The sequence below is a fragment of the Phalacrocorax aristotelis genome, chromosome 6 (assembly GCF_949628215.1).
Source record: "Phalacrocorax aristotelis chromosome 6, bGulAri2.1, whole genome shotgun sequence".
NCBI classification, from domain to species: domain Eukaryota; kingdom Metazoa; phylum Chordata; class Aves; order Suliformes; family Phalacrocoracidae; genus Phalacrocorax; species Phalacrocorax aristotelis.
In genome coordinates, this window is record NC_134281.1 from 35524756 (window position 1) to 35552274 (window position 27519).

Here is a 27519-nt window from a genome sequence, read left to right on the forward strand (position 1 = left end):
TCCTTCTACACAAGCATTTTATCATCGGGCTGGACCTCAGAAGCTTGTTGGAGGCAGTGGGATGGTGTAACCCCACACTGTGTGTTAACCGAATGTCTCCTGAACCATGCACAGGGCTTAGTTCAAAGGCAACAAATGAGAGGCCATGGAGCCATAATTACTTGTATTAATTACAAAAGCAGTAACTTTAAAGTAACATCTAATGTCAAAAGAGAAAGGAGAGGTAGGCTGGCCTTGAAAAAGGTGATGTGCTTATACAGGGGAGTGGAAATGAACCTTAAAAGAAGTGAAAATTGCATACAGATGGGAGAGTAAAGAAAGAATACAAGCTCTGGAAAGTTACAGGTGAAAGGCAGGCCACTGAATATTCGAGGAAAGCATCCTAAAGGCATAAAAATTAATCATGACTATGTGAGAAGGAGAAAGGTCTCCAGAGAGCCGTGGGGACAGGATGTGGTCAGGCTCTACGAGAAGGAAAGAGGCACGATGGAAAAGCTTGGTGAGTTACTTGCATTGGTCTTTGCTGTGAAGAAGCTCACACAAGGTTCATTTCTTAGAAGACACGCATTTACGTGACTGTCCCAAGGCACTGGGAGGAGGGGGTGGGAAAAAAAAACCCAAAAATATTTTTAACTTTATTTTAGAACACATTGTTAAAAATCTGCCAGAAGGAGCACTCAGATGAGCCACCAAATATTCACCTGGGTGAGAATTACAGTGGTCCCTCTACCAAAAAGCCAATGTTGTTAAATAAGATGCTAATTTTTAAAAAGTTCCAGTGGGAACCAGGAAACAGCAAAGCAGCAAGGCTGCCTTCTATAAAAGGCAAATTGTTAAAAGGATAAAGTCCTGAAATAACAGAGCCCAGGATAAATCTGGTTTAATGGGAGATTCCACATGGCTTTTGAGGGGGCAGTTGCAAGGCACTCTTGGAGGAAACCAGCCATTGTGTACACAAGACAATCTGGTCCTCGGAGTGCACTTGGATCTCCAAAAAGCTCTCCCAGAAGGGCTTCTAAAGAAATTAAGCTGTCGTGGGAAGAAAAGTAAGGTCTGGGTAGTTTCTAATTGGAAATATTTTCTTAGCACTCTAAAGCCTTAAAATGCACAAACCAAATATTTCTTACTGGACAAAGGTCTGTGGAAAATACAAGCTATTTCTGTATAACCCTTGTTTCTGCTCAATGGTATATGGTTTATTTTTCAGTGTTTCAGGTAAGTCTCTGCTAAAACGCACAACTGCAATCCCAGCGCATGGTATAGCTTCCTTGTGATCCTCTCGCATGAAGCTTCATCGCTCATTTTGGGCTTCAGTCTCCCCAACTTGCTCTGTGCATTAAACAAACCCCCCCACCCTGGGGCTGTGGAAGAGATTATAGAGCAGCGGTCACTGAACTATGGCAGAGACACAGGGCCAGGAGATTTGCCCTCCCAGGACTGAAAGAGGTAAAGTAGCTAAAAGTCCTTGGGGGACAGACAAAATTCCACCATGGGGTCTCACAGGGCAAAGCCCCAGGCTCCTCCAAGCAGCAGGAGATCTGCAGAGCTGGAGCTACGCTCCCAGTATGCCTGGAGAGGCTGTCTGCTTTCCAGGGGCACATGGCCCTGGCTGCAGCTGGAAGGAGAGCACATAAGGGTGCTTGGTGTCTGCTGGACAGCATTCACACAAACTGCCTGATCCCACAGATCTGAGCTCCCCTGGGATTTCCGACACTGGCTTTATTACTGAAGATTAATGAGAAAAAATAACTGTGTTCCCTATGGCTCAGCAGTCAAGCGTGAGGGTTTCCCACGTGGTCCCATGGCCCCACTGCCCTTCCCAGCCTAGCAGCTCTGAGAACCGCCAGCAGCTCTTGCCCACCTCTCACTGCCACCTGCTCCCCTCTATGCTGGGAAGTGCCCAGCCAGCTGGCAAAGCACCCTGCAGACAGCACCTCAACTTCAAAGGAGCCCTTCAAAGCAGCCGCTGAGCTGGCAGGCACTGACCTGGCACTTGGGATACCCTGGTGACATCCCTGCTGGCAAATGAATGGTCCCTCTGTGGCCCCAAGACTTGTTGAGCTTGCAAGGCTGCAGTCTTTCAGCAGAGACAGGGGCCGCTGCACCCCATCTGCTGGGAGATGGGGCAGTTGGGACCTGGGTTATCCCCAGATTTGGGCAAGGCACCTCCATGCTAGTAACAGACCCTCCCCCCCACTCTGTGAAAATGGCAAAATACTAGCAGCCTCTGAAGGAGTAAAGTACCTCCATCCTCTGCCGCTGCTGTTGTTTCCTTCCCCGCTCTGCGAGGTGCAAGGAGTGGCTGGTGGGCACATCAATGCCAGGCAGCAAGAAGGGGCAACCCCCACTCCAGCAGGTGTGGCACCCCTGTTTGAGTGCATCTGGAGGTCTCTAGTCAGTACAAAAGCAGGGAAAGGTCATTCAAGCATCTCATCCTCTGAAATTTCAGTGTGTACTTTTTTCATTAGATTTTCATTACAAACCAGTAAAAAGCTAAGCCAAGCTCCACAGTGAGGCACGGTTTCTAGCAGACTTCTAACTTTCCGTTATCGCACTCACATGCTGAAATGCAGACATCATTTGCTGCATAATCCCAGAACAGCAGGAGACAAATTGCAACATAGGTCCAAAGACCATCCAGGAGCCAGAGTCAGGCACACCTCTGACATTGCTCAGAGAGAGAAAGGGGGCCCAGGGCGGAGCTTAAATGTAGCCCTGGGCTGAAGGGGTAGGTGGGGCTGGTCAGGGCAATTAAGGCCATTAACGTCCTTGGAGTCTAGACAGCCAGGTTGGGGGCAAGGTCTCTTATTCCCAACTCCAAGCTGTGGGTGTTGAATAAAGCACTTGGATGCACATTTTCAAAGTCACCCAGGTAGCTGAGGTGGGGACAAGCATGTGGCGGATTTTCAGGGTGAACCCTGAGCAGGATGCCCAGGGGATGCCCTGGCAGTGGTGGAGCGGGAGGTGGAGGCAGAGGAGAGCTGCACACCCTCTGTGTGCCTGTGCAGGTGCATGTATAGTTGCACAGGCACTGGTGTGAGGTGACAAAGACCTGGGTTGGTGTAAATCCTGCTACACAAACTGCAAAAGAGTTGGCATTGAGGCCCCATAGCCACCCTACATGTGTTTGAGGGCTTTCCCTGTGTGCTGGCTCTAGTCTGTCTGTACAGACCCCAGGTGATGAGCGGTGCCCCAGGTGACCCTGTGGAGGATGGGCTATCATATCCCAGCTGGAAGCCAGGAGGGAAACATCCGGGACGGCTGCAATTACCTTCTCCACTCCAAGCACTGCTAAGGAGTGTTAGGACTGACTCCGTTGCTGCTGTTGGTTGCAGCTCATTCTCCCCCTGCGTGGCTGCGTGGAGCCACCAAGTCAGGGCTTTGGCTACAGGGCCCCTCAGAGCCAGGCTTGTCCCTTCTTTGCCATGATTTGCCTCTCAGCAGGCAGCCTCTCTCTGGGGTTGTACCTACTCTGTGCCTGGGTGCCTGGCTGAGGCTGGGAGGAACTCATGCCACAGATACCATGACCATAGAGAGGCACTGGCTCCGTGATTACGAGTTTAAGTGGAGAAATCAAAGAAATCTTGCCTAAGCAAACAGAAATACTGCAGCACTGTGCAGCACCCAAGCCGTAGGTGAGCAAGGGGCTGCATCCCAATGGGGCAGAGCCATGCAGGGGAACTAGTCCCTGCTCAGGCCCCGCAACCCACGTTGCTGGCAGCTCCGGGCTCTGGTGTGTGTTTTACTGCTTTGAAAGGGGATGGAAAAAGGGTCAAAATTTTCCACTTAACAAAATTCTTCGTGGGAATCCTTTTTGGCCTCATCAAAGTGTCACTGTCAGATAAACCTGGAACATTTGCTATGATTAAAAGATATTTTTTTTAAGCTTCCATTAAAATGAATTTGTTCTGGAACAAAAGTCACTGTTACCCACAAGCCGATAACCACTGTTGAAGCTGTGGATATTTTGATGTTAGCCACAGCCTTTAAGTCAACAGCAAGACTTCTCCTAGTACTTTTATTTTTATGAAAGTGATATTTTTCATTGAAAAAGCCCCCCACTTGAATGAAGCATTTCTACCTGGCTCTTCTAAATACTGACCCAGAGCCCGACATATTATTAAGAGGAAACCCTGTGGGCTTTCTGAAGGCCCCCCAACAGCAGCTTGGCCCCTCCATTTTTATTACCTGATCTCACCCCAGAAAAACCACATTTTTCCCCCCATGTGAGCTTAGAGAGGAGAAAACAAGATCCAGAAGCTGCTGGGACTGAGGCCAGTTGCGGCGGGATGGACGGCATTGGTTACGGGACTGGCAGGGGTCCAGCTCCCAGCACTATATAGGCAGGAGAGGGGGGAGCTGGGCTGCAGATGGAGCTGCTGTTGCCTGCTTTAGCCATTGCTCACACTGTTCTTGTGGACGAGGAAGACTACAGCCTGCCAAGATGTGCAAAGGATTAGCAGCGCTGCCCCACACATGCCTAGAGAGGTGAGAGCGGACAGCCTGCGTGGGGATGCTGGGGTGCCTGTGTCCCTGCAGAGCTCTGCCAGGGGCAGCTGGGGGCACAAAGGCTTTTTGTCCAGTGCATCCCCTGATGGACATCTCTTATGGGAACTGGGATCACCCAGCTCTGAACTGGGAGGGAAGGCAGCCTTGGTGGTGGGGGCTCAGCGGGATGTTGCAAGTAGCTGGGACCCTTGTGGGGGGAAAATGCTTGATCCAGACCCAAAGTCTCCCCTTTGATTTGGGAACCTCTCTGCTGGGCAAGTCCAGGCTGCCCAAAACCCACCCCTCAACCTCAGCTGCTCACCTTTGTGGGCCTGGAGCCGGAGCACGTTGTCTTCAAACCTTAATGTTTGCAAAATATGGTGGGGAGGAAAAATGGAGGAAAGAGGTTGCTTTTCTGAGGTGAAAACAGCCCTGGCTCCAAAGTGCTTCAAAATCCTCTTTAACTGCCTGCGTGTCTCTTGCACGTGGATTAGCCAGCCCTGGCCCCTCTCACAAGGCTTGTCTCTGTGCAGAGTGCCTGCTCTGCCCTGCTCATAGCACTCATCTTCATCCTCCTCCACCCCAGTGCTCACCTCAAAACCTGCCCCCGGTGGTGGTAGTGCTTCCCAGGCTGCTCTCACCCCTTAAGAGCCCAGGCAGGCTCCAGCCCCCAGCCATTTCCATGCTGATTGAAAATGACCCCTCTTCTACTCCAGTGGATCTGGAAGGGCTTTGGAGGGGGTCTGCTGAGAAGCAGAGGTGCAAGGGGGGCCACAGCATCAGGCTGGGGCCTCCCTGTGGCAGTAGGGGCACTTGATCCTTCACCCAAGGAGGAAACTTCGTAAAAGATTTTACACATGAATTACCAAGTAAGGATTTCCTCGCAGCTGCAAATACCTTAGTACTGGGTTAGCTCTGGAGAAGTCCCACTTTACCATCTAAAGCTGATGCTCCTTGCCTGAAAGCAAGGCAAATTCCCAGCACAGGCATGAACAGGAGAGTGGGTCTGTGACAATTTCTTTGCTTGAAATGTGCCCTTTGGCCATCCTCATGGCCCCATACTCACCTTGCCTGGTCTCCTGCAGCCTCCTGCACCATGGGCAGCGCTCTTCCAGGTGTGGGTGAACCACACACTTATGCCCTGCTATTGCCTTTGTTGTCACTCTTCTGCTACTTCTAATGTTACATTGGTTTTTTTCACTGCTGCTATGCTGATGCTTTTCTGACCTCTGTTACACCTTCAAATCCTCACTCTTGAAAGGCTGCTTCGCTTACAGCCCACTGTTTTATACATGGAGTTAGGACTGGGTTTGTGCCATGTGCATTGTTTTATATTGCTTTTTGAGGAATTTCAACAGCCGCTTCACTGCCAGTCTCACGAGACCCTGCTGCAGTTCCTTACAACTGCTCCCCAAGTGCTGTACCCAGGTAGCACAGTATCTGCTGCTCAGCCCTTCTCCCCACGTGTGTGACATGTTTAACAGCATGCTCCTAGCCCGTGTTCCCCTCTGACCGTCCCCACCGAGGAAAACACACCATGTCCCCTACATGTTGTGTGCTACCTTTCCCACGCTGTTATCCATGAGATGACCTTCCCCTCTGCAGCTGCCCTGGGGTCTGGAGAGCCCATCCAAGGTCTCCTGCAGACCCAAGGGGCTGGTACCCCCTGACTCTCCCCAAGGCATATGCTCACTGGCCTCCAGAGAAGGCCAAGGGGTTTGAAGGAATCTCTTCCTGCTGCCAGAGCTGCCTTGACTACTCTCCAATAGACCATATTTGTCCACGTGTCCACCATGGCTGTCTGATATAGCTGCCGCTGACATGCTCGTACAGTATCACACTTGCAGCTTTACAGCTTCTTGAATCCACCCTGGAGCCTTTTTCCCCTGAAGGGGCATTCCCTCTGGCACCTCCCTGTCCTCAGACACAGCAACAGCTTTAGCTTTCAGCTATAGCTTTAACTTCTTTGAGCTTCTTTTCTTCTATTTTTAAAGCTGGAGTCTCTCCTGGCCCTCCCCGGCAGCCTTCTTGCTCTTGATGTGTTTGACAGAGCCCATATTTTCTTTAAATGCTTCTTGGAAGCTGTTTCTCAGACTTTTTCTTGGCTTGCTCCCATATGTTCTCACACTTAACCTTCCCGAGTTCACGGTCCTCTTGCTTTTTCTCACTCGGACATCGCTGGGGGCATTTTGAAGGGTGCCTTTCTGTTTATAACTGACTTTTTACCCTGCTGTTTAGCCTTTGCTGAAGTCTTGCTTGAAAGCTTGTAATACATCTGCTGGGAGACACCAGGATGATGTCTTTAAATAGTCCTTCCCTCCCACCAGCCAGCCTGCCTGCCTGCAAGAACTCAGCCCTCTGGCTGTCCTTTCTCGCTTCCTTTCAACAAGCTTCCTTATCTCTGCTATCTCCCCATATTTCATGAAGGCCCTACAGCTGAGGACTTGCTTGGGGTAGGGAGGTTCCCGCTACTGTCCCCACACTGGGACCTGTGGGGCTTCAGCAGGGTGGGCAGCTGCTGATGGTCCACCAACAGCCCCATGGGATGGAGCAGGACTGGAACCGTCCAGGGAGCCCTATTAGGAGCAGCAGGCAGTGGAGCTGCAATATAGGTCCAACATCAAGCCAGGAGATCAGGCTAGGGAGAAGCCCACCTACAGCACAGCTAAAAGGAAGGTGGACCGAGGGCCAGCTTAAATGGAGCCCCCAGTTGTGGGCAGGTTATGGGGTTCACCTGGGGCTGCTCAGGATCATTAAGGCCCATTAGTGCCCTTTGAGCCCAACAGATGTTGGCTGTAAGTTACTATCAGAGGGAGGGAATTGGAGAGCAAGATTTTGAACCAGGTCTGAGCATTATCTGGGACAGTGTTTGCTGCTGTGTGAAGCCACCATCGATTGCATCCAAATCTTGTATGTGTGTTGTCCCCACCTGCACCAGAGCAGTGAGGCTCCCAGGTCCTGCTCAGGCAGTGACAGAGTCCTGATCTTATCTTCCCACCTCCTTAGGCCGTTGTGTGTTAGATGTAGCTCTTGGTGCCCCTGCACTCTGCACAGCCTGTGTTTTCCGCCTGCCTGTTTGGGACCCCCTGGCATCCACTGCTCTTGCTTCAGAGGTGGGCGAGCCCCTTCACCCCTGCTCCTGCCAGATAAAACCCTCATGATGAGGCGCGTGGTCCAATTGCCTGGAGCGGACCCTCCCTAGTGCACAGCAGGCAGCACTGTGAGTGGGTCAGCCACAACAGCATCTCTGGCTCTGCCCTCTCAAGTGCAGGGCAGTGGCAGGGAGAGGGACCATGTGGCAGCTGGCGTTTCTGCTCAGCCTCTCTTTGAGGGATGCTCCCCGAGCCCATGTGTCCCCTTTCCTGCGGGGAGCAGTGGACACAAGCACAGATATCATACCCCATGGAGGCTGTCATGCCCCATTAGCTTTCCTGCGGCACCCTCTGCACTCACCCATTGCTTCAGTGCTAACAGGGCTGCAGCTCCTGCTGCCTTTGCCCACTCCTCCTTGCTGCAGCTGTGCCATCCATGTGAGTTAGGGCTGTGCTGTGGGGGTCCCAGCACAGCAGTGCCAGCCTGCGGGTGCCAAAGGGCACCTGAGGCTCACAGGAGAGCCAGCCCCAGGCTTTGCGCATCAGGAGCTGGCTCAGAGCATTTATCTGTATTTTATTTACTTATTAGAGGGAATGGGACAAACTGTGCATGACAGCTTCCCTGTCCCAGAGACACCTCAGTGCAGGGAGCGTGGGGACCTCATCACCCTTCACCTAAGGTCCTGGTCTTTCCAGGCAAGATGCAGATTTTCTCAGAAGCATGAGCAACACAAGCTGTCCCTGTAGCTGCTGACATTTCCATGAGAACAGTTGGATTTCTGGGTCTGCTCTGCTGCGTGCTGTACACCCGCTGCGGGTGGTCTGTGCAGGCCCAGGCTGGGCTGCTCGCTCCGGCTGGCCCTGCTGCCCACTCCTGCTCCTGTGCCAACCAACGCTGGCCTTGCTGGCCCCTGCCTACTCCTGTGCAAGTGTAGCTGTTGGAGGCAGGTTTCCGCAGCAGAAGCAGGGGGCAGCTGATGGGGGAACAGAGCCCACGCCAGGTCTCAAAGTCACCCATGGGGGCTGGCGGGTGGAAAACCAAAACACAGAGGGATTTTTACAGGGAGGGGAAAAAATTGAAGGAATGGAAACGAAATAGCAGACATAGCAAGGGAGTGATCATCCACAGAGGGCTTGTGAAAATAAACAGCAGAGAGAAGCACAATGAGCCCTGAGGCCGGGAATCTGGAGCCCAGCTTTGACAGCTGCGCTGTGGTGAAGGCACCCCTGTGGCAGTAATCCTGGAAGTCACCAAATGTTGCTGTGCCACGAGTCCTGCCCTGCAAAGATGGGTGTGTGTCCATTTTCACCCCTTTATTTGTTCAGTCTTACACAGAACACCTGAGTTTAGTCTGCAAAATCTCAGCTTTTTCTTGCTACCAACACTGAGCTGCAGCAGTGGGGAGCCTCCTTGGTGGCTTTGGATGCTCAGGACCATGTTGCAAGTCATATTGAAAAAAAGGGCACATTTTGGGAGATGGCTGGACCTGGTCTCAAGACCCAGGACCCTTCTTGTCTATATATCCTCCACATGGATGAAGGGTGAAAGATGGAGGATGAAACTCCATTGCTAGTCAGACCTATTTCACCTCCTAAAACCCTTCTTCCCCCTCTGCCCAGGGAAAGTAGCACCCAGGAGTTACCTGTTTGCAGGACCCTTCCCATTGCAGATATAAGGCTTATATATTACTTAGGTGTGAGCAGAGAAACCTCAAGCACTAGCAGAAAGTGTGGTGGGTTGTTGGCAGCATGTATTTCTGGAGGTCCCCAACAGGGCAATAGAAAAATAATATAATCCTAATAAAAGTGCCTAAAGAGGAGGACGCTCCCATCCATGAATTCTTGGGAAGATCAGGGGTGGGCACAGATCACACCAAGGAGTGTTTCACTCTGATTTTGGCAAGTATAGATGTGCATGCTAACCTGTGTGTTAGCAATAGCATCCCCTGGGACAGGGAGCATTTTGGCTGCGTGGCATGAACGTGCTTGGCAGCAGAGTGCAGGGCTTGGGGTCTGCACCATGTGTCACTGGAGGCAGAGGCAGTGCCCTCAGAAAGCTCAGGGGACATGATGAGGAGAGTTTCCTGCTCCCTCTAGCTGCAGACCAGGACCTGAGGAGGGCATCGTGCTCCGGAGGCCATTGGTGTTGTGGGGCTGGTGGGTGCAATGTGGGATAGGGCTCAGAGCGGGGCAGGTGCTGCCATGCCGACCACCGCAGAACCCTGCACAGCCTCCTCTCCAAATGGAGCCCCTTCGGCTCCTCGCCAGCGTTTCCTCGGAGCACATCACTATAGAAACTGAGTGCTGCACACATATCCCCTAATTCATCCTCAGAGCAGCCCACCAGCTCCACTGATACAATTATCCTAGCCACAGATGGGGACAAAGCAGACAGATTGAGATCAAGAGCTGCTGCTAATTCTGAGTGCCCAGCTTGAAATGCCTCAGCCAGGTGCCTTTACAGCATTAGGGTCCATTTGTCTGTGCGTAATTAATTACACAGCTTTGTACCTCCCCAGCAGCAGGGCCAGGGACTGTGCTAGGGTCTATGTGGGTGCGGGGCAGGGACCATCCCAGCTGCCCCATCCCTCTGCCTGACCTGCTTCTGCTTGTCCCCTCCTGCAGGGCTAAGGAGATCAAGACCAAGCTGGGCACACTGCTCCAGAAGCCTGACTCGGCCATTGACTTTATCATCCCCTACCCAGAGAAGCCGGAGAAGCCACCCAAGGCCCAGAAGTGAGTACTGCACCAGGGCAGGCTGTGCTGGCCGTGCCTGGCTGGAGGGGTGGATGCGAGCCCTTTTGGGATGCAGAGGAGTTGAATTCCCTGCTGCAGAGTCCAGGGTGGGTGCAGCGGGTTTTACCTGCCAGGTGGCTTGTGGCACGCTCCTCGTGACCTGCCAGCTAGGTGTGGGCTCTGAGAGTTACATCAGGGCAGCATAAGACATGTCAGGCAATACAGCTTTATGAAAACCAGATTTCCCACAGAAACTCAATTTACTTTGATGAGATTTCACATTCATTCAATAAAGGTTTTGCCAGAGGCATATGGCACTGGGACTTCTCTGAGTCACCACCTCACCCCAGAGGTGCCAGTCTTGCACATCCTGGTGGCTCTGGGGCGGCAGTGTATCCCTGAGCTGGGTGCACAGTCCCATAGTGTGATGCCTGGCTCTGGGCAGGTCTGTGATGATGGCGCCATCTCACCTTATTGCCTTTGTCCTGAGCCTCTGCTCTCCAGCACTGAGCTGGTTTAATGACAAAGCAAAACAGAGGAGAAGCTAGAGAGGCAGATGGGCTGTGCCACAGGAGTAACAGTTCAAAGGAGATTAAATAAACCTTTAAAAGAAAGGTTAGCTTAAATCTAAAAGCAGGATGGCTTCCCAGACATAGGGTGATGGCCTCACCCAGGTTACCTCCAGCCCAGCCTCAGGAAGCTGAGCCGAGTACCTGAGTTGCTGCTTAGCTGCTCTTCTGCCACCTCTTAGCCCTGCTGCCATCAGATGTGGGTGACTCTCCTAGAGACACCTGCTCCTGCCCCAGGGAGCTGCTCCCTGTCCTTGAGCTGCACCCAGACCCACGCAGTGCTGGAGGACCCAGGTCTGATGACACCAAGACTATCTAACTTGCTGGAGGTAGGCAAGGCTGACTGACCCAGCCAGCTGTTCTCATGGCACTGGGAACAATGGCTCATCTTCAAGGGCTCGAGTAGCCATGTCTAAACTAAAACCAGGAGGGGCACATGCCCACTCTTCACAAGGCCAAGCCTCTCTTTCCACTTTAAAATAACAACTGCAGCATGTGGGGACGCTTGCTAACGTGGTGCCTGCCCACTGCAGTGCTGCTCTGTGAGAGCTGCCTGGGTCAGGTAGGGCAGGCAGAGCCCTGGCAGGCAGCATGTTTTGCACTCAGTCACTGCTGTGCCCCGGATGCCTCTGCAAAGGAGACACATTTGTCCCCATTAGCTGTCCCTGCTGAAAGCTGGAGAACATCTTCACTCCCTGCTGGCTGGAGTTGTTTTTCTTCTGCACTGCACTGTTATACAGCCTCAGTATCACTCACCCGTCAGCATCTCGCTTTGCAGTTAGTATCATCCCTGGGACATTCAGCGAATGGAAAAGTGAATTTGGTAGTTTCCAGGAAATCTGGAATGTGTTGGGTCGCTGCAGCAATGCTCCCCCTCACCGGGGCTGCAAAGATACCTGGAAGGAACACGGGGGCAGGGAGGGCTTTTGATCCTTGATAGCAAGGGCAGATGCAATTCAAAGTCCAGAAAGAAAATTATCAGAGCCCCCATCATAGTCTTTACTGCTGGGTGCTGGCAGTTTGATAACTGAGGGCTGGATACCCTACCTGAGCAAGCCGTGTGTTTCTGCTGTTACCCTCTCCCTGCTGGAGCCACCCAGGCAGGGCAGCTGGCTAGGAGCACCCCAGCTCCTAGGTCTTTCTGCAGACCCACCACTGAAGCACCAAGGCCCCCAGGACCAGCAGGTTGTCCTGCCTGCTGCTCCCTCACCATACACAGGGATGGTCTGCTCGCCCAGATGGTTTCAGCCCTGACATGTGACCCTGTGGCAGCAAAACAAACCTGAGCTGCAGCACTGCCCACAGGGAGCAGGGCAGGTTGGCAGTGAGCCCAGTGCTCAGCAGCCTCGTAAGGCATCCTTTCCCCTCCAGCACTGAGCATCAGCTGAGGTGGGTAGAAGGCTGGGCAAGAGCCCTGTGCCTCTGGGCAGCTCAGTCAAACTCCTTGGGGCTTAAAAAAAAAAACAACCCAAACCACAAACAAAGACCCCACAATCTTCTTTACTCACATTGCAAGCATTGCAAAAAAAAAAAACGAGAGGAAAAGCCACACATGAAAACCACGGAAGGAGGGAGCCGAGGCTGGCGTCCTGCCCCACTGCAGGGCATGGGAATGGGGCGGGAGGGCTGTGGGGATGGAGGGGTGCTGACCCCAGCCCTGGCAGCGCAGGGCTGGTAGGATCCGGCCCCGTCCACCCCTCCACAGCGGGGAGCATCCTTCCCCACCCCAGCAGAAAAGCATAGGGATGCTTCCCAGCTGCCTGCAGAGCCTCCACTCTGCCCTCCTGTACATGGGTGCTGGGACAAGGAGGGGACCCATGGCTGAAGAGGGGACTCACTTTGTGGTTAAGCCATGTCTCTGCTGAAAACACAGGGGAATTAACTTTTCCTCACCTCCCCTGGCTCTCGCTGTCCCCAGGAGGAGGGTACCCATGCTGTGATGCAGTGACATCTCCATTGCTCAACCATCACCCCTGCTCTGCAAGAGTCTCCACAGCTCGTTACTCCATTCCTCCACATTTTTAAAGTAATTATTTAAAAACCTACAGCCCAGACTAGGGCTGTGGGGTGAGCATGGGCTACCTGGGCTTTCATTACTCCCTTCAGGCCATCACCAGAGGAGGCTCTGCAGTGGCGTGACTCCCTGGAGAAACTCCTGCAAAACCCCTGTAAGTTCACATCCCCCTGTTGTCACATCCTCCCCATCCCATGTCCCACCTGGTGCTCAGTGAGAGCTCAGCCCCCTGTGACCCCCAGTGCTCAGCAAGGGCCTGTTCTCCCTGCAGATGGGCTCGCCAGCTTCCGCAGCTTCCTGCGCTCTGAGTTCAGTGAGGAGAACGTTGAGTTTTGGGTGGCCTGTGAGGACTATAAGAAAACCAAGTCCCCCATGAAGATGGCAGAGAAGGCCAAGAAGATCTACGAGGAGTTCATCCAGACCGAGGCAACTAAAGAGGTCAGTGGCTGCAGGGCAGGAGACTGTGCTGGGAGGGATGAAGCTGCTGCCCAGGTGGCCTCCATCCCAAAAGAGAGTGATGGCTGCAGGGCACCCTGTACCATGGCCGAGGGGATCAGAGGGCTGTACCCTTGGCAAGGGGCAACCCCATCCCCACAGGCTGTAATCCCACTCTTCGCAGCCCCAGTGCTCCTGTTCACACACTCAGCCTCTGCTGGGCTGCCTCCTGCCACAGGCACATACCTGTCCCCTGCTCCAAACAGATGGCATACGTTAATCATAAGTGATTACAATCTATGGTAGCCCTCACCCCAGAGTTTCCTTTGCTGCAGGATAGACCTCATCTTTCTTTCATTACAGATTTGCCACCCATAATTCCCCCAGATAAGTGAACCTGCTTTGGTCCCTCCCCATAACCACTGTGTGGCTATTGGTGGGACAGAGCAGCCAAGGGTAGATGCCATCACCCACCCCTTGCAAAGGCAGGATCCCCATACCTCTTACACTCCCATCACAGGTAAACATCGACCACTTCACCAAGGCTGTGACCATGAAGAACCTGGTGGAACCATCACCAAGCAGCTTTGACATGGCCCAGAAGAGGATCTTTGCCCTGATGGAGAAAGACTCCCTGCCCAGATTTGTGCGGTCGGAGCTTTATCAGGAGTTAATCAAGTAGCAATGTGGCAGGGCTGTGCGATGCATTCTCCACGGGTGGTCCCACTGCTTCTGTCTAAACACCTGCCCCTTCTCCTGCAGCCGCTTTGCTTTCTTGATACCACCCTAAAAGAGCACGCAGGGGCATTGCTAAACACCTTCCCCCGTGCTTTCAACTGCCAGATGGCCCGGTGTCTCCTCTCTTACAGTCTGTTTCCCCTCCCACAAAAGACCAATTAGCAGAAACCCCTGGCGATTCTCCCTGGGTTTGGGACCCAGAAGGGTGGCGGAGCAGCCCCAGCCCCGCAGTGACTGGGAGCCGCTCAGGCAGCTGGTGCATCGCTGGCACTATGGGGATCGGCTTTAGTCAGAGACTCTGAGGCACCATCTCTGTTGTCTTAGGACTTCTTAGGACACTCCAGTATTTCTTCCAATTTTGCCCATATCGCTGGTTTGCCCCAGGCTCTCTCCCTCCTCCTGGCTTCCCAGGGCATTGCTGAGGCTGCACAGGGCACCCTATGGGTTGTCCCCTCCCTGGCCAAGTCCAGCATGCCTGCAGCCCTGGGGTGCAGGGTGGGGCATGCCCACTGCGGAATCAGCATCATCTTGTCTTCAGAAAGCAGCTGTCCAGCAGGCACAGTGACGGCTTATGGCAGGGACGGCTGTGTGGCAGATCCAGGAGCAGCGCGTCCGTGTGCTGCAGTGTGCCCCTTGCTGGCACAAGGGATGGGCCGAGCAAGCCTGCAGCACCACTCCACTTGCAGTCAGCTGTGAGACAGCCCGTTTGTTTCACACTGAAGACAGTAAAGAGGATAAAATGAGATCTGTTTGTTCAAAACACCGGGACTGTTTAGCAACCCAGACCTCCCGCTTGCTCCAGCCACTTGCATGATGTACTGAGCTCCCAGTCTGCAGCTTGTGCCTGTATCCCCAATGCCTATGCGCAGCCCCCAGCAGTGCTGATAGCTGGTGGTGTGCTTGGATTGTAGCTTTGGGTGTTGCTGCAGAGGTTTCTTGCTCCGGTTGCTTCTCTCTGCAGTAGGCATGCCAAAGCGATACTTCTGCACAAACTCAGTCAAGGGGAATCAATTAGAGGAGGGAGGAAAATCATGCTGGGGAAAAAAAAGCTGCTAATTGCAACTGTTCAGATCCAATTAAAAAAAAACCCAACCAAAACCCAAAGACAAAACTATCATTGGAAATACGAAAAATAAACCCGTCTTCTTGAACAGATGACAAACTCTGCTGAGTTTGTGTAGCCTGCATCTCTCTCCTGTCTCCTCCTGTCTGCCTAGGACATGTCTTTCCATCAGGCTGTCTCTTAAACAGACCAGCTCTTTTTGAATGATTCAAAGCCAGCCCACTGTTCGCTACCAGAAGAAATCACATCTGAGGATGGGGCAAGGGCATACATGAAAGGTGGCTGGGGTCTCATTTCAGCCATGAGGTGAATGCAATGAACCCGTGCTCCGTGGGGCCTGGATATTTCGTCACTGTGATGGTTTCCTGGTGCAGCATCTGCAGGGCCGTGGCTTGCAATGAGCACGCTGCAGGGATCGAGCTGCCCAGCCAGCAACCCAACAAAATAAAAAGTGACAGTGCTCCCAGCAAGCAGCTTGGACCGGCTACCCCCGGCTGCTCAACCTCAACTGCAAGTCATAAGACTCCATCCAAAATGCAGTAACATAAACAATGGGTTTGCCAGCCTCTTCAAGACTTTCAAAATCTGATCAAAACCCCATCAGCCCCAAATATTTACATATTGTCACTATGGTTACGAAGAAAAATACATCCCGAGCTGCAATAAGCGAGCTTGTTTTCCAGGCAGGGATGGAGAGGCAGGGGAAGGATGGAGGCAGTCACAAACGTGACTTTTGTTTTCATCTGAAGCAAGTGGCCTGGGAAAGTCAGTGCTGGAGCGGCAGGTTGTGATGCTTGTGGGGCACTCCCCAGGGGTGAGCATCGCGGGCGGCTTGGGTGGCCCCAAAGAGCCCAAGGGAGCTCGCAAGCAGCAGGAGGGTCCTGTTGGAAGGGCACAGGACTACCCCTGGCAGCGCCCACTGCCCAGAGAGCGTGGGCAACAAGGGGAAGGCAGGAGCAAGGCTGAGCACTGGAGGGGGCGCTTGGCCAGCCCTTCTGCTGTAGGGTGCTCCCATCGCCTCTGCCCAGGCGCGGTCCCTGCACCCTCCTAACACCTCCATGAACTAATGTCAAGACAAGTGGGTTCAGCATGTTCAAGCTCCCTGTTCGCAGCATGACTCATAGAAATGCAAAACCAAACAGGCTTCCTTGCAAAAAGATCCAGATCTTTAATTTTCACTTAATCCTTTGGCAGCTATTTCCAGATACTCTCACACATTTTATGGTTAAATGCCAACACTGGGATGCTGCTGGAGGCTGGCCTGCTGAGCACCATCAAAACCTGAGATGTCACTAGCTGCAACAGTGACGTGTGGGGCAGGGAGAAGGTGTCTCGGTATGCATGTGCTGAAAAGAAAGGTGGAGGCTGGATTCAGGAGAGGTGAAACAGCCCTATTGGAAATCCCTCCCCAGCTTGATTTCTGCTAAAATATTGGAGGCCTACTTTAGGGGATGATCGAACAGGTGCCAGTGAGCTACCGAGTGGCCATGAAATGTGGCCCCTGAAGTGTTTTGGAGCTCTTGGGAAGTTGTGTCTGTGTAGAAGGGTCCTTTGGCTAATTACTTGAGCAAGCTTGCCCTAAAAAGGTGGCAATGCCTGTACCCACCCCACGACCGAGCTTTCTGCAGGCCCAGAGGTATTTACTGTCAGGCTGATACCAACCATTATATTTCTGGTAGGAAATACTTCATGTATTTTATCACTCTTGCTCTCGTCAAATATGACATATGTATGAGCACTATACACATGACATTGTATATCTATATCTCTATAGACATCAACAGGTATACACAAACACATATATACATACTCTTAACACAGGAATCTGGATCCCCAGTAAGTGAGAGAGCCAAAAAGCAGAGATTCTGGTTATTGTGTTTGGGATCTGTCACAGAAATGAGCATGTGTGGGTTTATTGTGGTGTCAGACCCTGTTGAGGGAAACCTTGGCCATCCGCTAGAGTGACCATGAAGGTGCATCTTCCAAAACATCCTCCAAAATCACGCTGTGCCCGTGGCTGCTGGGTGCCCACAGCTGCAGCATGTCCTGGTGACTGAGCTGGTGCAGGAGGCAGGGCTCATGTTCTCTGAGGGACACCCATTCCCTGCCGTGGGGCAAGGCAACCCCACGCTGCAGCCGGGGTCCCTGGGGCACCAGGTGCTGCCTCCATGTCTCCCTGGCACCCACTCCCCACCACAGGGACATGAGGAGGAGGGCTCCTTGCAGCTGCATCCCTCGGATTAATGCTGGGTATTATTTGCTGTGTGTTTTCTGGTTAGTTCAGTGACCTGGAGCCTCACACCTCAATAGCCACGGTGTGAATCACCCAGCTTTCCCCCGGATGCTGAGGCAGGGCTCTGCCAGTGCTGGCCTGTCCCAGCCCTGGGGACTGCTGAAGCCTGTGAGGCAGCGGCAGGAGCTGCTTGCTGCCCACGGGGGGCTGAAGGTGTCCCAGGGCTCCCCCAGGCTCGCCCCAGTCCTTGGTCACTCCCCAGAGAATGCCGAATGCTGTGGCCAAGGGCCAGGGTGAGGTCAGGAGTGGGGATCGACTCTTCACACCTGCAGGCAGCTGGTTTTCAGTCTGACGTTCCCCGTGTGATGTCCACTAAAGATCTTCATGTGGGCCACTGGTGTGCACTGAGGAGCTAGTTGTGTTAACCCATATTCTTGTACGACTCAATAATCCACACATAAACATGTATTTCTGCTACTATCTCAATGGACTATTCATTTTATCTCTTTGCACTGGTGGTGTGGTGTTTCCTTACTCTCTGCAGGGCACTCCCAAAACTTGTGCCCAAAAGCCCTGGCAAGACCAAAGGCCTCCAAGGGCTTTTGCTGCAACAGATGTGGTGGTTTCCTCAGGAGACTGAAAAGGGAATAAAAATATCACCCCAGGATGCTGGTCCAGAGGAAACTCCCCAGCGCCAGCATGGCACGGGCACCCCCAACCCCACTGCCTGGGTGCAGCCTCAGGCTTTGGCTCGCAGAGTTGCCTTGCACTGTGGTAGCACCTGCAGCACTTGCAGGGGCTGGGGGACAGCAAGAGCCAGCCCTGCTCACCCCCAGCCATGCCGCCTTTGAGTGGCAGCTCTGCACTCGCAGGGTTTGGGCCCAGGGACAGGTTGAGCTCTGAGCTAAAACGTGTTCCCCTCTGGAGCTCTGGGTGGGAAAACATTTGCAGCAAGGAGGTACTCCTTTATGTTCCCCCCTCCAAGGCTGTCAAAGGGGTGTCATGCTCACCCCAGGCCCTTGGCGAGGATGGGTTGCCTCTGTGCTGAGCTTGCTGTCAGGCACAGCATGGACCCCAAAAAGCCCAGCATCCCTCAGGCTCACAGTGCCGAGGGCATCTGAAGGTTATAATGGCTGTTTCATCTTTCTGTAATTTAAAACAACCTCTGAGTGAAGCCATTTGTAAAATCACTTTTTAGAGTAAGCTTGGCCAATGAATTGCATCACCATGCATTTTCTTTGGTTCACACAATGGCATTTTAGAATGGACTAATGCAAACATTTTTATTTAGAATGTATTCATCATTATTTAAATATCAATACAGTATTTGCAATAGTTATCAAGAGTTCCCAGTACTGGGGGAAAATAAAACATAGCCACATGCTTGGCTATATTCAGAGCTTTAGCAAGCCTCTCCATCTCTTAGCTGAACATGCAGGGGTGGTATATGTCAGTACAATCTAATAAATACAAAATAAAGCTAATGTCAAAAGAGGGCCTGGATGTGCCTATGGGAGAACCACAGCCTCCTCCTGCCATGTCAAAATCCCGGTGTGAGAACTGTTGTCTGGGCTGGGATGCAGAGTGAGGAATACATGGTTGTCAGGGCCGCAATATCCAGCTAAGGAGGGACCAAAGGTTGGGGGAGAGTGTCACTGACAGCTCGGACATCTCTGGACTGCTCGGAGCAGGCGGTCCCAGCTGCTGGCTGGTAATACCTGGTGCTGCAACCCAAGACAGCAAGCCCTGTGTCTATATCCCTTGCACCTTCAACTGCAGGTCAGTGTCAGTCCCAAAGCCCCCAGTAAAGGCCATATCTAACCGCAATGATTAAAAAGTAATTTGCCTTCTGGCGAGGCCCAGGAGCAGTAATGAGACTGACATCTTCCTCCTACCATCCTCAGGAAAAAGTGAGTCATGCTACTACTGAATTATAAACTCGCATAACATATAAAAAAAAAAAAAAAAAAGAAGGCATTTTCAAGTACACCCAGGCAGGGCCTTTCCTCCCAGTTGTTGTGGTAGTGGTCCTATTCCATTGCAAACTGCTCCATCCAAGCCAGGGCAGTCAAACCTGAATTCAGATGGCAGTCCCAGAGTTAGTAATATACACCTGCCAGTCTGGGAGAGAAGGAACACATTTCTTTTCTGCTCATCTATGGTATTTAACCTGGGAGCATGAAAGACACAATTAATAATATACAAAATAATGAACCTCCCCAAAAATAATAGCCTTGCCAGCCTAAACTAGAAGCTACAGAGGGAGAAGCACCCACTGGGGAGAGCTTCCCTGTGATTGTGGCTGTGATGGTTGAGGGAGGCTGTTTGTCTGAGTTTTGGTCTCCCTTCAAGAAAGTTTAGGGGCTCTTCCTATGTCTGATGACTGTAATGCAGCACAGCCTGAGTTCTGAGCAAATACTACTGAAAGCCCAGACATTTGGGAGCTATACAAACATCTAAGGACCAGAGCAAGTCCTTTTCGTCTAAGCTTTTGCTGATTAGAAAGGGGAGATCACTGTCCCCAATACTTGCCTTGGCTTCCTCTTTCCCCTGCTCCTTGCTAGGTGTCACACTGCAACATTGCACGTCTGGTCCCTTGGTGGGTAGTGCTGGGTCTGAGCACGTGCTCCGCAACCCCCTTCCTGGGCTTGCAGGGCTTGCCAGAAACACAGCAGACACGCAATGGTTGCACCCAGCTTTCATGTCAGACACAGACTCCAGGTCTCCTATACCGGTGGAGTCAGAGGAGGGTTTGCTACACAAACTGAGCCTGGCTTGGGTTACAAATGCTGGCTGTTGCATGACATGGGATACAACTGGGACATTAGACAGCTATTGGAGACAGCTCTTTTGCTTCATGAGAATGAACGCTTTTGCTGCCGAATATTCTTGCGAGAGCCCAGCCCGCCCCTGCCTTGCTGCAGGTTCAGGCGCACTGAGAGATGATGTTTGAGTTGCAGTCTAAGGTGTGACTGTGGCTGCTTTTGCAGTTTTCGGGCCTGCAACCAGCACCAGGTGGGCTCACCAAGTCCAGGTAGTAGTGGGACTTGAGGAAACGGCGGTAAGAATCCTTTTCCATGAGGGTGAATATTTTTCTCTGAGCCTCATCAAAGCAGGACAGTGTAGGCTCCAGCATATTGTGGCTCGTCTTCTCCCGTGTGCATGAATCCAGGTTCACCTGTGGGCCAAAAGGACAGCACAAGTCAAATCTGCCCCAGAATTGGCTAGCATAGGTAAAGAAAAATCCAAGTGTCTCTTCACCAAGTGGGTTTAAGCTGTCCTTGATGGGCAGTGGTAAGAAAAGGCCGATGGACACCCTGTAGCCTTGGCAGACTCTGTGCAGCTGTATACCAACATCTCTCTGCTGCCAGATGAACTGTCAGGGGAGACTGACACATATCCCTCTGGGATTCAGCCAGCCTGAAAACTCAAACAACTGCACAGGAGCAGCTGGAACACTGGGAATCATAGTCCTCTTGGGCTTTGAGTGTGCACATGGGACGGCCACATGGGTGTAACTGAACCCACTTTCTCTCTATCCAAGTTTAATATGAAAGCAATAAAAATGACACCATTTGCTTGCTAACTAACAGAGAAGCAACATCCTTCTACTCTTGTGAAACTACCAGATCTCTACTTTCCTGTGCTGCTGGCTTGATTCAGGATTTAGGGCAATACCTTTTCTCAAGAAATGTTCTGTGCACATACCTCTTTTGTTGCCTGCACTGAGATGAACTCATCATAGATCTTTCTGGCCTTGGGGCTGAGCTTGGCTGGTGATTTGGTTTTCTTGTAGTCCTCACAACTGACCCAGAACTCGATGTTTTCCTCACTGTACTCAGATTTGAGAAAAGCACGGAAAGCAGCCAGTCCTCCTACAGATTGTTTAGAGGAAAACCAGATCAGGTAAGAGTGTGGGTTCCTGGACAGTCATACCCATGAATCCCAGCAAACAGCAATTCTGTGTTCTCCTTCCCAGAGCTGAATGAGCAGCTCCCCTGGGGACGGCTGCCTGCTTCCACGACAGTCGCTTGTGCATGCTGAGGGAGGCTGGAATTCAGACAGGCTCCATGGGGATGTCTCACAGTGGTCCTCAGCTGCCTGCTCCCCCACTGTGACCTTCAGTGGCTCAGCCAGGAAAACACAAGCAACTTGCGTGTTCCCAGGAGGCCCCAAGGAGACAGCCAACACACGCCACAAAGTTTCAGGCCATGGGAACAACATGAAGAAAACATCAAGGACATCAGTGTAGCCTGGAGCCAGCAGGAAGACAAAGTCTCCCATGGGCTCAGCTGCAAAGAGTTTCTCCACTTTTTGGTTCTTGTTTAACCCGCTGTTAACTGTGTGCTGCAGTCTCACCCTCCCCTTGCACAGGGCTAAACCAGTTGCCTTCACAAAAGGGATGGCTCAGCAGTAGGTCATAAGTCCCACTCATGATACATTCGGATTGTCCCTTGGATCTGACCAAGAGCACCCTTCACCACCCCTCCCAAAGGCCTGTGTGGCCAAAGGAGCTGCTGTGTGCTGCTGAGAGATTTAAGATAATGTCCCATGCCCCCTCCGGGGGACTGTTCAGCACACACACTTAGCAGGCAGCACCCTCAACATCTCCAGCAGAAGGGCCCTCTTTACTTACTGTCATGATGGATCAAGTTTTCCAAAGAGTCTGCCCACTTTCTGACTTCCTCTTGGCTAACCCTAAAAGGAGACAAAGGCAGAAGCATAGGGAAGATTTAAGGGGAGTACAGAAAAGATAAATTTGGGTTTTTGCTCAGCACTGTTAGAAAATCTCTTTCCCTGATTGTTGTAAGAGCATACACAAGAAGAGACCAAGAAGGAAATGTCTGCTTGCTTTTCACAGAGCCCTGGGGGTCCCAGATCTAACCTATGGAAATTCCAGTTTGCCATCCCCATCACCAGCCATGGGCTGGAAAAGATTTTTCCTGGAAAAACTGTTGGGGACTTTGAGTTTATTTTGGCTGCATCTCTTGATGGGGCATGGACCTGGGATCATTCTTACAGGCCATATCAGTGAACTCCAAAGAGCTGATTTCTTTAACCTCTCAGGGGAACAGTAGCTATGTGGAAGAGAGAGGGACGTGGGAACACATCCTGCATTCATTCCTCCTACCATAGCAGATAATCCTAGGGCTCATCTATTTCAGGAGCATACCCTGGCCTTTGGAGTCCTCCTTGGAAAGGACACCATCTACTTGGACCTCAGTGAGAGCAACTATAACCTGACAGGCTGCTCGCTCTGTTTTCTGTGCTGATATCTCTGTGCAGCTGTGTGGACCATTGCACAAATTCAACTCAAAGAGAGAGCGATGCTGATTCTGTGACATGTTAAGTCACACTGGGTCTTGTGATGGTGTTATTCTCCTGCGCAGGAGACTGCACAAGTCTTTCCATGTGTACATGCTTATTGAAGTGTGATTGGAAAATGGAAAGGGACTATCAATACCTGAGGACTATTGCCACACTAGATTCAAACACACAGGTGTTCAGGAGGTATTGGAAAGCAGCAGCAGAAATGCTAATGAAGTCTAGTGCAGTAAAAGAGTAAACATGTTGCAGCCAGCCTGGGTACATGGCAGCATCTGCTCTTACCTCTGGCTTGAAGATATTTTCTCCTTCTTGCCCTGGGAAGAGCTGTAGTCACAGGAGTCTGACTTCTGCAGCAAGAAGCCCAGACGATGCTTCATGTCTTTGGCACTAAAAGAAACAATTCAAGAACAAGATTAAGATAATGCGTTACAACTCCCTCTGCAGCCTCCTCACCCATAATAAGCTCCTTTAGCATTACTCAGTGACACAAATGCAGGTCATTGCTGGTGACTCCAGTGCTGGCTTTCCACTCCTCACATAATGCACATTTCTGCTGCTAAACAAATACAACAAAGTTAAAGAAGTAATTTTTCAAGTTCAGCAGCACCGTTTTCTTGCTGAGAGGGTCATCAGCCTCAAGGCAGGGCTGGCAAAGGGGGAGAAGTTGCTGTTTTCCTACTGAAATATTGTGATAGGAAGGTGTCACTGTGCTGTAAATGTCTGATTTGCCCAGCTACCCGTGTCCAGTTCTTACACGCTTACTAACCATTTCCTGCAGCCCTTGCCATCTCCCCACCTCATCACCCAGCTACAGGAGCAGCAGGGCAGTGCCAGGCCACCCACCAAGCAGCTGCCTGTGACACAGAGGGAAGGGGAGGAAGCAAAGGGCTTGGAGTAGGACCATGGGGTGAGATCAGAGGATGAGCCAGGAGCTTCACCACAACCAGTCCATGCTGACTGCAAGCTACTCCCTTGCTCCATGGTGAGCTCCTGTGAGAACACATACTTAATTTTGTTCTGCTTTCCAGTGTGCTCAGGACAACAATTTCCTGACAGCAGCATCTAGATATGCAGCTGCTATTGGCCTCAGCATCCCTCTGGATTTCCATCCAGTTTAAGAATGAGGGGGTAGATAAATCAGTCCTGCTTGGTCAGGTGCGCAAGCCCTGCTGCAGGGTACAACAATAGCATAAGCAGGAAATTCTTCTGTGCCTTAGACCAGTGCCTGGAAAGGAGCAAGAATTTGTGCCGCAGGGCTAAACTCCGGTAGCTCCTCAGCCTCCCAAGCACTGCTCTTTGCTCCAGCCATAGCACCCTGTCAGCAGTCCTGGCCATATCTTATCTCACTGCTTGCTTGTCCTCATAAATGTTTCCTTAACAACTCCAGTACTAGGGTAAGAGCAAAGGAAACTCATAGCTTCTTTAGAGCATGGTGTATGTGACCAGGGCCAACATCCAGGCCCTGCTCAGGCGGGCATCAGGTACTCTGCACTGCCAGACTCTGGATCTCTCGTGCTGCCATACTACCTGCTCCCAGAAGGAGGAGACCACTCAGATCTGCAGGAAGGCAGCAGCAGGAGAGAACAAGACACTGCTGCTTGCAGTGGGTTCTGCAGCTTTCTGGGAGAGAGGGATTTTCTTGGGAATCCTGGAGAGAAGTGGTTAAAAGGCATGGACTTTTTTTTTCTTTGCATTTTTTCAAATGTTCTTCTTCTCCCCCCAATCAAATGTTCCTGCAAATTGGGGGTAAAAGGTGTCAGTATTTTTTCCTCACCTTTTCAACACTTGTTTTCAAATCCACCATGAGCAGGGAACAACTTCTCCCGGACGGGAGCAGGCTGAGTCTCAGTTTGTATTTTCCCAACCCTTTCCCATTGCATGGCTACTGGGAAGCAGCCTCAGGACTGCTCCTGGTGGCGTGAGTGGCCAGAAAGGTAGCACTGCACCATCAGAGAGACCTGTGCAGGTTTGCATGGCCTGGATGAGCAGGGAGTTTTGTGGAGCCAGTGCCATTCTGGGTATCTGGGCCAGCCTGCTGGGGTCTCCAGGCCCTAGAGCACCTGAAAGTGAGGAACGCCCCTCCAGGAGGCTTGTGGCCACATGCAGGCATGGAGACCCTCTGATGCTGGGCTGTGGGACAGGCCATACCACCAAGTATCTCTGATGCTGGGCTGTGGGACAGGCCATACCACCAAGTATCTCTGACGCTGGGCTGTGGGACAGGCCATACCACCAAGGGCACGGTTGCGGGGTGCACAGGCTCCGTGCTGCCAGCACTGGGACGCCTGGTCAGTACCGCACACTGGGGTGCAGCGAGATCATGCACCCATGGCAGTGGTACAGCTCAGCCCATCCTGACTGGCACTGCACAACAGGGGTACAGCCAGCCCCATGCCGGCACCATAGTGCTGCGCATCAGTGGTACAGCCTGACCTGGTCCCTCACCATCAGTACACACCCAGGGGATACAGGCTGACCCCACACCGGCTGGTGCCGCATCCAGATCCGCGGTGCCCTGGGCTGGCCTGTATCCCCGCCCTGCCTGCTGGCGGCTGGGTCTCTGGTCCTGCTAGGCTGGGTTTCTGCATTTGGGATGTGTTTTGGGGAACAACTCTCTTTTTTTTTTTTTATATCCTGTCTGCCTTGCTTCCTCCTCAAAAATCAAGAAAAGAAAATTCAGCAGAGAAAGAGGATTCAAAGGAGAAAAGGGGTGCAAAGCTTGCGGCAGAAGCAGATGACAGGAATATCAAAATATAGCAACGCTAAACGCTGCTTATTTTGCTGATGGGAAGGATGGGTTTAGAGTTCCAACAGCTCCGTACAAAACCTTCATGCAATTCTGCTTCTGACTAACAGAAAAAAAAGCCTGTAAGCAATCATTTGTATCTAATCTAACAAAAGAATCAGAGCCAAATCTGTCACCTCTGCTACAGACACAAAGTGCAATACATCAGTATATCTCCAAACTAACAAGATCATTAACAGATGCTTGGAAATAAACAATACCTTTTTAAGCAAGTGGCTGGCAGTGCAGCGAGTCCCTTGCACATCTTGCTCCCAAGGTCAGTTCTGTATTCCAGGAAATACAACAACGCAGGAGGCTGCAGAGGCTGTGTGTGTATCCTTTGCTGTCTGCAGAATTCAGTCTCGTCTCTGAGCCAGCTGTGCTGCCTCGGCTCTGTTTTATAGCCTAGCCCAGACAGCCCAGCAGCACTTGATGACCCAGTCAGAAGTCAGCACAGCAGCAGCACCCGTCCCCTTTCTGCCCACCCAAGAGGAAGAGGGTGACGTATAAGCCAAGACAAAGGAGTGAGTGAGATTGAAAACCTTACCAGAAATGAAGCTTGGTGTCTGGCTGCAGAGAGAGATTCTTTTAAATGGGTGGAAAATGCTTCAGGGGCTTTCCTCTATTGCAGAACGTGGAACAGTGCAGATAAAAGCTGGAGGAGATTTTCAGAGGGGCACAGACAGTAAAAAGGGTCAGAGAATCAATTCTGAGAAGTGACATAAGCTTTGCTGGTCCCTCTGTTCATTTTTCCCCTTCTATTTAAAGCAACCTGGGGAAAATAAGGGACAACAATTTTAAACACAAAATGTTCCCATAATCCCAACAAATGCAGAAACCAGAGCTCTAAGGATAGAAGAATGTAAATTCACCAGTAACTACCCAGGCAAATAAGACTGTCCTGTTTTATTCAAGAGGAATATGGATATATGCCTTTGGTGAGGCTGAAAAAAAGCTCCAAGGGGCATATCACAGAATCACAGAATGGTAGGGGTTGGAAGGGACCTCTGGAGATCATCTCATCCAACCCCCCTGCTTGAGCAGGCACACCTAGAACAGGGGGCACAGGAATGCATCCAGGTGGGTTTTGAATGTTTCCAGGGAAGGAGACTCCACAACCTCCCTGGGCAGCCTGTGCCACTGCTCTGTCACCTGCACAGGAAAGAAGTTTTTTCTCATATTCAGGTGGAACTCCCTGTGTTCCAGCTTGTGCCCATTGCCCCCTGTCCTGTCGTTGGGCACCACAGAAAAGAGTCTGGCCCCATCCTCTTGAGACCCACCCTTCAGATATTTATAAGCACCGAGAAGATTCCCCTTCAGTCTTCTCCAGGCTGAACAAACCCAGGTCTCTCAGCTGTTCCTCATAAGAGAGATGCTCCGGTCCCCTGATCATCTTGGTAGCTCTCTGCTGGACTCTCTCCAGTACTTCCCTGTCTGTCTTGAACTGGGGAGCCCAGAACTGGATGCAGTACTCCAGATGTGGCCTTACTGGGGCAGAGTAGAGGGGGAGGATAACCTCCCTTGACCTGCTGGCCACACTCCTTTGAATGCACTCCAGGTACAAAATGCTTTTGTACAAATGTGACTATCTCTGCTGCCAAACCTTGAGGCAACATGCCTGCAAGTCCCGCACTGTTTGGACTAAGAATGAGCTCCAGTGCAGGGCAGTGTAAAACTTCAGCTGAGTGCATCACCTTGTGTTTTTAGCGTTGGTGAGTTGCCAGCACTTGAGTGGATCTGTAGTAAGCCACTGAGCACTGGCAGAGTTGGTGCCAAAGCTCTCTGATGTCTTCTGTTTGGGGAGGAGAGAAGCCAAAGGGCAGAATAAGGACAAACTTAAAAAACATAACTAATTAATTAATTACTAAATATTGAATCTAATTAATTAAATTAATTTAATTTTAGTCTCAAACTTGTGCAATGTTACTGCTGTTTGTGTGCAACTGCAGCACATTCATTCAAGCAATTCAAGAGGTCAGTTGGTCGATATGGTCAAGGTGTCTGCAAGTTCTAACCCTGACCCTAATCCTGGCAGCCA

General features: G+C 51.6%; 2 protein-coding genes across 3 annotated transcripts; one reads left to right on the forward strand and one right to left on the reverse strand.

The window, feature by feature from the left end:
* The first annotated feature begins 4355 nt into the window (after positions 1-4355).
* RGS5 (regulator of G protein signaling 5) lies at positions 4356-17848 on the forward strand. The gene is made up of 5 exons (XM_075097186.1): positions 4356-4488; positions 10206-10316; positions 12992-13053; positions 13171-13337; positions 13855-17848. The coding sequence occupies exons 1-5, from the start codon at positions 4445-4447 to the stop codon at positions 14014-14016; spliced, it is 546 nt and encodes a 181-aa protein (XP_074953287.1). The 5' UTR covers positions 4356-4444; the 3' UTR covers positions 14017-17848.
* Positions 17849-18637: 789 nt separating this feature from the next.
* RGS4 (regulator of G protein signaling 4) lies at positions 18638-25968 on the reverse strand. Of its 2 annotated transcripts, XM_075097184.1 has the most exons (5): positions 25703-25968; positions 22979-23083; positions 22005-22066; positions 21077-21243; positions 18638-20546 (listed from the first exon to the last, which is right to left on the reverse strand). In XM_075097184.1, exons 1-5 carry the CDS (start codon positions 25744-25746, stop codon positions 20295-20297), a joined length of 630 nt encoding a protein of 209 aa, XP_074953285.1. In that variant the 5' UTR covers positions 25747-25968; the 3' UTR covers positions 18638-20294. The 2 variants fall into 2 exon arrangements, with proteins under 2 accessions (XP_074953285.1, XP_074953286.1); XM_075097185.1 differs by lacking the exon at positions 21077-21243 and having other exon boundaries at positions 25703-25845.
* Positions 25969-27519: the final 1551 nt, after the last annotated feature.